Source organism: Lycorma delicatula, chromosome 1 (assembly GCF_047948215.1).
Source record: "Lycorma delicatula isolate Av1 chromosome 1, ASM4794821v1, whole genome shotgun sequence".
NCBI classification, from domain to species: Eukaryota; Metazoa; Arthropoda; class Insecta; order Hemiptera; family Fulgoridae; genus Lycorma; species Lycorma delicatula.
This window is the reverse complement of record NC_134455.1, coordinates 145,424,292-145,436,406: the sequence shown is the minus strand read 5'-3', so window position 1 is coordinate 145,436,406 and position 12,115 is coordinate 145,424,292. Positions and strand designations below refer to the sequence as shown.

Sequence of the window (12,115 nt, the reverse complement as noted above, 5' to 3'; positions counted from 1 at the left end):
CTGCGCGTGATTATATTGATGAGGTCGATCGTCATTCGTTTGATAAAAGTTAAAGTCGAATATTGGCCGATCTACTGGTATTGCGAGTATCTTCGATCAGTAGTTACAGAGTTCTATTTCCGATCTAAAGGTACGACACGTATATCGTCGTAAATGTATTTTCCATTTTTATCATGTAATGTGATCCTGATTACTGGTTTGGCCGTGGCTTATGCGAGCGAAAAATTTTATTAGTTTGTTGAACATCTACGAGAAGTAAAATGATGTTTCCATTTCAGTAGCTTTTATTTTGTTTATTTGCGTTTAATTTTTAAATACAAGTTTAATTATGTTAAATAATACTTTACCGCTTATACATAACGGTGTCCCAGAGTATTTTTTTTCCTATTTATATTTACCGTTCCCTTCACGTTCCCTGATCAACCATCGTCTAAAAATCGAAACGCGTATCTAATTATAAAGCTACACCTTTTATAGACAAGTTTTGAGTATTTTTGATATTATTTCTTCAAATATTCAGCATAAATCTTTTTTTTGTAATTACTTATATTAAACAAAACAAGACAGCACCCGTTGAATTTTATCTTCGACATATTAATTCATGTTTTGGAAAAAAAGAAACTGGTAACTCAAAGCACATTATTTGCTTCCGACTACATTTATACTTTTATTGCTGAACTATTATATTAGTATTAAAATGATTTTGTTATTTGAAATTCAGAAGAATAATCGGCAATGCTTGCCGAGAATTTCTCCAAAACTTATTCTCAGAATTTTACTCCTTTCTCCATTCTTTATTTTAAATAGTAGTTAGGGCATCGTTCCAGAAGAAGCCTCTCCAGTAATGTCGGTTTAAAAAATCGAATTGAAAAATAGTGGATTAATAATGAAAAAATGGCTAATAAAATTATTTATTTATTTATTTTCTGCATCTAAAATCTTTAATCGCAATGAATAATCCTTGAAAGATATTTTTTTTAACATTTCGTCAAGATAGAAAAACAATTTCTCTCGGGAAACATTTTGGAGAAATTACATCCCGTAGTTTTGAGTTAAAAATACTTTTATCTAGAAAATGCTTTTTACGAAACTGTTTCATATTGTTTTTTTACGTAGACCTGTATATTTTACGTTACCGTTATTTTATTTTCGGACACGACCAATTTTGGTTTTCATTGTACGGTTTACTGTTAGTTAATCTACCTACACCGACGTTACAAGTTAGTAGTACATTATCGTTCGATATCCGGGTGATTCCCACGCATAAAACCCTCTACAAAAAAAATAAAAAATTCATTTTTTCTTCTCTTCTCCTCCTATATATAAGAACTAGGGTCTTATTTGTTCAGAAAACAAAAAGTGACTAAAAAGATTTTACAATTTCTAACAGAAATATATAATTTGTTTTTCATTAAAATCATCATATACGGGCTTCCAAGCTTTTTCTTCCTCTTTGAAGTAATAGTTACTCCATTTTGATTAATAGTGTTCAGTGTTGATTTTGCTCACATTTTTATCAGTTACACCCAAGTTACGCACTGTTGGAATCTCACTTCTGCCGGTTTTTTTATCGTTTTATGGTCGTCTATAACTCACTTCTGTTAAGATACAACTTTATCCTTCGTCTCTTTTTCTCGAAAACTTACCCGATCATTTTTATTTAATTTATTCAAAAGTCTCCGAACTTTGTAAATATATAATCGCTGTACATACATTAAGCTGTATAACACGTAGAGTTTTACCTCACGGTCAAAATGAGCCTTCGTAAAGTACGTTTTCCTTGGATTCCGTGGTTTCCGTTCGCTAGAAAACAATATCTAGCGAACGTCTTTCTGTGTTCTGTTTTTTACAGTCGAAAAGTCTCTCCTCTTCTTCGGGGATGCGAATTCCGCCTTTATAAACAAACACTACACACACAAACACAAATTTTTATCCTATTCTTCTTCGATATCTTCATTGTTCGGATCAAAGAAAGATTTCGTCGTTCTATTACCGGCCGTTTTCTTTCGATTTGTTGGCTCTTTATTTTGCTCGTCAAGAGATATTAATCGCTATACAAACGTTCTAGTAGGAGCAAAGAATTGAAACGTTTACAGTCCTGTTAAATTTATTGACAAACGATATAAACGTTGGATCGCTGTTTAATTTTAAGTATGATAGGTATGTTGATCTCAACGGTGCTTTAAGCAAAGCTATTGTTACTTAGCGGTTGAAAATCCCTGTGAGCGTTAACAGGGATTTTCGAATAGTTCGAGTTAACTGTTTGTAGATTGCACTGTTATCGCGTAATCATGCTAAATTTCTTTCAAGATCGTTACGAGATAACAACTAAACAAGTCCGATCACCCTACGGGTATTTTGACCGGCTCAATCGCTCCAAAAATTTTCGTTATATCTTTTCTAGGAAACTTATGGTTTTTGAAAAACGGGCCTGCAGGACGTACGGCGCGTGTCTACACGGCTGCTGTACGTACTTGCTTGAAGGATGTGTTTTACGATTCAGATGTGTCAATCTGTCATCTATTTTCCTGACATTTCACTTGTTACTTTTTTCTGTAAAATTACTTAATAATTTGAGGACCGTCGAACCGGATCCTTTAATGAATTCGAACAATGTAAACTTATATTCAAAACGATGACAGGAAGCAAAGCGAGTAATTTTGAGTTTACGAAATCGGAGTGTAGAAGCAGCTACGAGTAACGGGTAATGAGTGTACAACTCTGATTTTCGCTCTAAACCTAATATTTTATTTTCTATAAATCTACCGTGTGATGATTAATAGTATACCGATGAAGTTTCATTAACATAAAGCGATGTTTAGATTCTCATTTTTAAAACCTTAGAATGTTTTTGTTCTATGTACATGTTTATGATTTCATACAATCTTTAAAAAATAAATACGCGTGATTCTGACATAACGAGTTAAAATTTAATCCGACTATCGTGTCCGGCGTTTGTATGTAGGTAAATTATATATAAACTTCTCCACGCCAGTACATGTCATGAAAACTCGTACCTGCAAAACGATTCGATCACAGAGTTCGTTAGAACTTCGTCGGTAAGAGGCGACGAAGTCAACGAACTACGTTTACAGTTCTAAACATGATCTAACATAACAGTGAAGTGAAAATGGGGAAAAAATAAACGTGAAAACATTATATTTCAGTTCAGTTAGATTAGTAATAAAGAATACTTTCAAAAATACCTCGAATTTGTTAGACAACGTTTTTTCCGTTTGATGAACCGCGGGTGTCGAATATCTCATTTTATTCATTTTTTTAATGTACCTTTACGAATCGCACCGCTAAGTAGCAGTACTTGATAGTACAAGGTAGCATACAAAAATTTGATAATGTACTTGAAATAATAAAATTTAAAAGAAATTATACTACAGCTTGTTTTAATAGTAAATACTATTATGTAAATGAAAGTACTGGAGGTGAAACAATTTGTTTAATTCCCATCACTTCTTTAAAAAAAAATTGCAGTTTGCAAGAGATTATACAAGTTTAATTAAAAAAGTAATAAATAAAACAGAAATAAATTCGATTTTATCAATCGAATTTATTTCTGACGATAAAAATCGAAGGTTTCACTTACAAAATAATAAGTGCAATATTACATCACCGATTTTAGATTCGTAAAGGTCACTCTAGTTTTATTAAAAAAGGAAAAATATGGTATGAAGTGAATGATATGACTATAAAAAAAGAAAAAAAATGGCCGTAAAATTCAATTTGTTTGTTCTAAGGCAATAAATTTTAATAATAAATCCATAAGATAACAATCAATAATTCATATTAAATAATCTAATAAAACGCAGTAAGTTAATATCTAAAAGAATTACAATGAAATTGTAAACCCTACGGTAAGAGTCTCGCAGATATCATTTCTTCCGCTCAAAAAACAAAAATTTCTGTAATATAAATAAAACTTTTTTTTAAAAAAAACGATACCGATATGAAAAAAGATAAGACATTACACATCTATTATAAAAATATGTTATTAATTTAGAATTTTCTTTAAAAAAATACATTTTAAGTGTATGTAGCAACAATAGATATACAATAATAGATAATGAACAATGTTTAAGCGTTCCATATAATAAGAAAAAAAAATTGTTGCAAAACTCTTACCGGCCCGATTTCATTTATATGTAACGCATATCTCATATACAGAAATAATACAATTCTTATGATTATTCGTTGTTTAATAAAATCGGGCCGGTAAGAGTTTTGTAACAATTTTTTTTTTTTGCCTACATTAACACCGTTTTAACGTTGTTTTGTTATGTATTATTTTATATCTATTGTCTATTACATATATTTAACATGTATTTTTTTAAAAAGGAAATTCTAAATTAATAACAGATTTTGATAATAGAAATGTAGTGTCTTTTTGATATCAGTATCGTTTTGTTAAAAAAAGTTTATTTGTATTACATAAATTTTTGTATTTTGAACGGAAGAAATGATATCTGCGACTCATACCGTACGGTTGTAATTTTTTTTGATTTTATTTGTTACTTGTGTGTAGGATATTAGGACTAGATCGATAAACGTATTATAAAAACTATTGAGATCAGCTTTCGCTTGGAAAGAAGTTATTATAAACGAGTCGTTATGATATTTGAAGTATAGTTTTGACCGATTCGCTATTGTATTATAATTTTTTAATGTATATGTAAATTTCTTTATGCACTACGTAATACATTGAAGGTGCATATTAAATGCTTTTGTATAGTTTTCATTTCTTTTACGATTTAAAAAGTTTTTTCTATGATCACACAAGTTTTTTCATTATTCTTATAATATGTTAAAAATGTAAAGTATCGGTTGTCGATTAACTTTTTTTGTATTATTTGCAATTTCTGTTTTTAATTTTTTCTGTTTCTTTTTTCGCTCATCTCAAATTTGTTGCAGAGTTTGTAAGACGTAGTTATTAATCCTTTAAATAACTGTAATTAGGTACCATGTAATATTACACATTCGTAACCATCATCCTTGGGTTTAAAATTATAATTTTTCTTATGATTTTACTGTAAGGTAAATCGGTGAATATTTGTTGATTTTTATTTTCACTCGTATTGATCATTCTCAGTTGTAATTTTAAGCAAAGTATTGAAAAAGTATATATTTTTTTTGTGACAGTTTCATTAAACTTACTCGGGTAAACTTTCAGGTTTGTTAGTACTGAATTAATAAATTATTGCTACCGGAAAAAATCCTTGAAGGTAATGAATAGAGAAGAGCCTTCTATAAACAAATTGCACGTAGAATTTCGCCCTTCCATTACTGATTGGGAGTAGTTTTTTTCAATACCGTATAGGGTAAATGTGAATGTATACATTCTTGACGAACGATTCGTTCTGAAAATGTTCTGATAAACTTTTTAAGGGTATCAGAAGTTATATACATCTACGGTATATTTCTTTCCGATTAATCGATGGCATAAGATTATACTATTGATTTAAGCCTTTGCTTTTTTTAATAAGTTAATCTTAATTAACATATATGAAAGGGGCACGAAATAATTGTGTAATAAACATGAATCATTTATTTATAAAACTACTGCATGTGTTTTTTACTTTTTCGCTCTTTATTGAGTGTTGTGTTAAATAGTATTATTTTTCGATTTTGAAAGACTTTTTATATGTGTTGTTTCAGACCTACACGTGTCTACACGTGTGTGTGGATTCTGGAAATGGGCCTTGTTGTCCACATCTTGTAAGTTGACACAATATAATTCAAGTTGTGCTCTGTTTTGTCGCAGTTTTCTTTTTTGATGTTCTATTTGTTTATTTTTTGTTATTTTTGTTGTATTTTGCTTTTAGTGTTCACAACAACAGTCTACCACAGGGTGTACTAAGTATTTTTTTTCTACCTTACTGCATGTTCAATAAACGCACGTGATTTTTACGTGCACTAGTAGGTAGCACAGAAATAAGTAGGCTTTCTTCTGCTTTTCAGTGTATAATATTTTACTAACAATACATTTTTACGCTCACTTTTCTTTACCCGTTGTTATTATTATCTTCTTGTATTAAAATATTTGGATTGTTTGGTGTTCTGTTTACTATTTTTTTTCTATATTTGCACATGTTTGTCTGATATCATAGTTAAACAAATGCGTGATAACGTAGTTACTTATGCGCAATTAAAGTTTGGCATTGCGCTTACCAAAATTCTGTGCTCTTGTATGTGTGTGTGTTTTTTTATATCATTCAATTGTTGTAAAATTTCCAACATTGTTGTTTTAGTACATTGTGTTGTGAATTTCAATAAACTGATTGATGTGGTTATTCGTGCTGTTAATCTGATGTGCAAAAAAAATTGTGGCGAAGTTTTAGAATTTTAATCGTAGTTTAGAAATATTATAATAGTTTAGATTTACGCTTACGTAATCTCTTTTAAAAATTAATTGTAAAATCATATTAGATATTTTTTATTATTTAGTAGGTATCTTTCAATTTCATCTATTTAGTTATTAGTAATAATAATTTAATTAGATTTAAAATTAAGTTAAAATAAAATAAAAAAACCTGATCTTTGATATTAACAGAACCGCAATAATTGGAAGAATTTCAAAGAGAGGGTATTTAATTCGCCAAAATTACGGTTTTGCGACGCAAGTGGTCACCTTAGCAGTGCCGCCCATCTTGGTGGACAAGCTTCTGCCCGATGGGCGAATTCGAATTGGACTGGTGGCTTGCCGGATGATGAGGCGCACCCTTAATGGCTTATGTTTTCAGTGCTGAAAAAACCAGGCGTCAGGGCCAAATTGTGTTTGGAACAGATCGCAGCGGCCACTGCTTTACCTGTGGCGAGCCTGGCCACTTGCGGGAGCCTCGGTATCTGACATGCGCCTGGAGGGCGTCGATGTAAAGCAAATTCGGCCTCGTCATGAATCCGCTGGAGTTTTCACAACGAAGCTGCGATGTTTGTAGGGAAAAGCCCCATCCGGGAGGGTTGGGGATGCTCCGGCGTCCCACTACCAATGATCGGGTGGTGACACCCTTGCAGACGCCATTGGGTGGGGGGAGAATGCAAGACCTTAGTCCCGGTGGGGGACCCTTCGGGGGTTCTCCATTAGAGGCAGGGCGTCAAGACCGGTGTCCCGGCGGGGGAATCCCTTGGGGTTCTCCTGCTACAGGTATAGCATGTAACACAAGACCGGGTCTCGGCTACCTGGGTACGGCTTACCGAGGTAATTTGAGGCGAAGGCACCTCTCTGAGCTCAGTTTATGCGTAATTTCGAATCTGGCTGTGGGGGCGAGGGCGGGGAGATAAAAAAATTACAGTTTTAGCCTAGGTGTGTATCGCTAACTTATCGTAAATCGGTTTTGAATTTTAATAAATTAATATAAAAAAAATTAATAAAATAAAATTATTAAATAAAATAAATAAATAATATAAATTAATAACAAACAAACTAATAGGTTAATTTTTAAAGGTTTTTGTTGACTTTTCCGATGTGCGGTAAATTTTATGAACTACATCTGAAAAACCCGTTTTTTTTTTAAATGTAAGATAAAACATCGAACAACGCTCTGCTTAGTAAGGGTAAATAATTTTTTTTTGTAGAATCATCGGAGAAATTATATGAATTGTTTGCGAGTGTTTTGTTTATTTAGCTGGGCTCTTGAGTATATTTTAAGAAAAATGTGTGCATAAAACCGTTATTAGATTTTCTTATTTGTTTGATCGGATTCATACATGTAATAATAGATTATCAATAACGAAAAAACGGTAGTGCACGGATACTCGAAAGAAGTGTCAGTCGGTGATAGAGGGCCAAGAAAAGTTTTTTTTTACGGCTAGGTTGGAAGGCGATAGGGTTTATTCTGTGTAGTAAGAGTAGTTTAAGTATTAGATTATATGAAATTAGGCATTACTTGTATAATTCTTTTCTCCATAAAATAATCTGAAATTTTGAACGTGCAGATATGTCCATATGATTTGTTTTCGTAGAAAAGGGGCTTTTGATTTCAGATTGCGCAACAGCAGGCCGGTGCTTTTTCTACTTCATAGGTATTTACCGTGACGGTAATGAGGCTAGGGTTATTTAAAACGAAAAAAATGCCGTTTTAAATCCATTGTATTTTATACGAAATTAAAGATAAAATATTGTTCAGACTGGCTGGTAGCTCTCCGTCTCCCTCGTTCCCATTCTCGTTGAATTTCTTATTACTCGTATTTCATTGGTTAATGCATGTGACACTAGACGGATCAAATTTAATAGCAGTACTAGCATATTACAGTAGTACGTGTCGAATCAAGGAAGAGATACCTCTCAAAGCGAAAACGAATGGATTGAACTCGAATGATGACATATTAGATTATACGTTTCAGAGTTATCAAACGGATCGACTGAGAACAACGATAACGATCTCTACACTAATTTTTAAGGTTCACAAAAATCTCTGTAATATTTTAAATGTCCCCCAAAATCGTTTTTGGTAAACTTTAATTTGCACGAAACAGTATATGATTAATTATAATGAAAGTCATTGTAACTGTAGACGTAATTGCAATATTTCATCGATTTATTATCAGTTTTTACTGTGACAGTCTTCGAATATATTTATAAATTAATCTTTTTGAAATGTATTTTGCAGGGTTATTATCCTTCAGAGCTACTTTTGATATTGAAACATTAAATAAATAAATAAAAACGAGTTAGTGAATAGCGTCATCTGTTTCAAACATTTTAAAAGTTATGTAACCGTAACTAAAGTAGTTCTAACTTAAGTTAGTTTTTAATTTTAATCGGTTTTAAGTTGAAAACTTGTTTTACTATGGTTAAAAATAGGTTTTTTTAATTTTAGCTTGTTACTTGTGTTAATAAAAGTTTTAAAACAACTTATTATAAGAAAACTAAACTCCTAATCAAGATATTTTGATTATTGTAATTATTTGTTACTTTTTTTTAATTTATCTTATTATTGAGGCACGAGGTTGAATTGTATCCATCAAAATCAAACTGCATTATTTTTATTGATCAATTTTTATGAATTTTTATTTTTTAAAAGAATTGTTCCCAGTTGATAAAAAGGTAGGAAGATCCGAAGCGAATTGTGATATTACAGTGGTTGTTTGAATTTTTGTTATTAAAGACCGGTTTTAACCTCATAATATTTCGATTTTTGTTACTTGATGGGAGCCAAAGGTCCAAATAAGTTACACACTAGACGCGCTTTTATTGTTTTCTGGAAGCGATACTGTTTTGAAAAATGAAGTAAAAAGTTCAAGTATGTAGTATATACTTTTTTAAATTGCAGTTGTGGATAAGAGGGGTTCTGAAGCTGTTCAACATTGCCCGTTTTTTACTATTCTCCAGAAACAGGACTTTTATTTAAAAAAGAATTTCAGTATTAGCTCGAATAACGTAATATTTAATTTTTTGTTATTTAAAGCAAACAAGCAAGCTCGGAGAGTAAGATACCCGAATCTCTTTTCTAAATCATTGAGGTTTTTTTACTGGCTGTAGGTAAAAAAACATGTTTTGAAAAAGGAACGATTCGCATATAGTAAATTTCAATTTTTTATTAATATTGAAAACATCGGGTTCTGGAAGCGGTTGGAGGTCCGAATCTTTTCGACATACATCGGTACTTACGTATTAACGCCACCGCAGCTACAGCTTTATTTAAAAACAAAGTAGTCGATCGGATTTCGATTGACTACTTTGTTAAATAAATACTCAAAAAATTATTCAATAAATATTAAAAACATTACGGTGTTAATTAGTCAAGGTTAGCGAGCGTAGGTTAATTTGGTTAAATAAAATAAATAAATATAAATAACCATTTATTAAAATTAATAAATAGACTGTTTTGAATCTTTGTTAAACTCTATATCGACCCATTTTCCACCGAAATCCGATTGACTACTTTGTTTTTAAATGAAGCTGTAGCTGCGGTGGCGTTAATACGTAAGTACCCATACTTCTATTTACAAATACGAGTAGAACTTATTTACAAGTAACACTGGGTAACAAAAAATTTTTTTTGTCTCGCTAAGAAAAATATGTGATTCTGATAGTATTTTTTTCTCCTGTGTTCAAAAATGATATCGGGTTCCCCATCATGCAAAGTTTCCGAAAGACAGCATTTTAATACTTTCTGCATTCTTAACTACACAATATTCAAAAATTTGACTCGTCTAGAGTAAGAAATTACGATTTTCTGCTGTATTTCGCCTGTGGATTGTCCCTCTAGATGGTTCTAATCGGCCAGCATATTAGGATTCCATTTGCCTTGACATCTGTTTTCCATAGCTAAAATCTCCTGATGAAAGTGTTCCCCGTGCTCATTGCTCAGCTGCGCAAAGATTTCCCGGGAAGAAATCTAGGTGCGAGTGCAGGAAGTGTACACTTTTAAGGACATATTACAACCCAAATTTTTATGAGATTTTATAAGATCGTTGACAATATCATGGTAATTTTCCGCCTTTCGATTTACCAAAAAATTCTGAGTAACATTTTTGAATGCTTGCGAGGCTGCTTTCTTCAGTGGATTTAATAGTTCCTCAAATTTTTTATCATGCATTAGTGATCGTATTTTTGAACCCACAAATATTCCTTTAATATTTTATCACTAACTTTAGGAAACTTCTGTTTTAAGTACATGAAACCAGGAGTATTGTCCATGGCCTTGACGAAATTCTTCATTATACCTAGTTTGATATGTAACAGAGGTAGATACACATTTTTAGGATTACATATCGGGTATGTTTCACATTATTTTGTTCAGGAATGAGTGATTTGAGTTTAGGCCATACTTTTGTAATGAAATGGTTTTTTCTGTCCCTTTTATCCCATTCATACAAAAAACAACAGTATCTTGTGTAACCAAGCTGTAGACCAAGAATAAGTGCAGTTACCTCCAAATCACCGCAAATATTCCACTAATTTACTTCATATTGAAGCTTTTCCAATATAAAATTAAAGTTTTCATACGTTTCTTTCATACTAGCAGAGTGAGCCACAGGTACTGATGGGAATTTATTTGCATTATGCAGAAGCACAGCTTTTAAACTAATTTTAGAGGAATCGATGAACAAGCGCATTCTGTTGGGGTTTGTTCATTACAGAGTGTCTCCACAAGAAATGAAGTGTCATTACAAAACATTAAGTCATTTTCCTCAGAACAGTAGTCTTTAAATTCAGAATGACAATTACAATAAGTACATATTTTTGTATTCTTTTGAAGAAGATTCATCCTTTTAGCCGGGAAGCAAGCATTTCAGACTGTTTTTTGGATTACTTTAAATCTCCTATGAGGTCGTTAAGATTTTTTTGAATAAGTAAACGAGGCTCAGATGAACTGCTTTGTTCAAAATTTTTATCACAGACTCTGTTTCTTTTTCTTTCTTACTTCCATCAGACTCTGAGCTCTCTTCATCTAATGTCACATGTTGTGGAGGCTTTGGTATGGGAAATTCTTCGCATTATCGAACTGGTCTCATTGCAGATTGAAAGTTAGGGTACACCACTGTATGTTTTGATTTTGACGTAATCCGTTTAATGTTTGTTAAACAGAAATAACAGTCAGAAGAGTGATCTTTGGGTTCCCTCCAAATCATAGGGATAGCAAATGACATGTTGCGTGTGCCAGTTTTCCATTCAGTGAGAAGGGTAGAACACGATAAACAATATATATGAGGAGCCCAGGCCCTTGTTTCGTCGCTGACCTTAGGCCCAAAATAAAATTTATAACACTTTTTTACTAATGGAGTAAGGTTTCGCCTTTGGGACTTGCGCGTCACTTCCCACATACATAACAAAAATTGTTAGGATGATTTAAACAAGCTTACAAATGCCTAGGCATTTTGTAACTAACGACTAATTAAAAGGAGTTAAGTTGTAAATACACAATAATTCAGATAACAAAGCACTCACGATGATGTGTTTACTGGTTCACAACTGACATCGTTCTGATGAATGTGTGCTACATTAGATCACGTTTGTACATGTCTATACACGTCTGAACCTGCACAACAGTAGCAACGCTACCCCTTTTAGTTAGCTCATTTGATTCCATCATATGTACAATGCTCTAGGAGCTTTTACTTGTCGATGGGTAAATGGACGAAACGGTTTTAAAATATTTAA

The 12,115-nt window shown here is 32.2% G+C and overlaps 1 protein-coding gene across 30 annotated transcripts in view; it reads left to right on the top strand.

Annotated features, from left to right (window-relative positions):
• shot (dystonin-like protein short stop) overlaps positions 1 to 12,115 on the top strand; it is a 644,960-nt gene that overhangs the window by 208,008 nt on the left and 424,837 nt on the right. For 24 of the 30 annotated variants that reach the window (XM_075363494.1, XM_075363719.1, XM_075363691.1 and 21 more), the window contains one exon: positions 5,668 to 5,727. The exons of the other annotated variants lie outside the window; for them this stretch is intronic. In XM_075363494.1, coding sequence (XP_075219609.1) covers positions 5,668 to 5,727 — 60 coding nt within the window. The remainder of the gene's footprint in view (positions 1 to 5,667; positions 5,728 to 12,115) is intronic. 30 annotated transcript variants of the gene reach the window in all.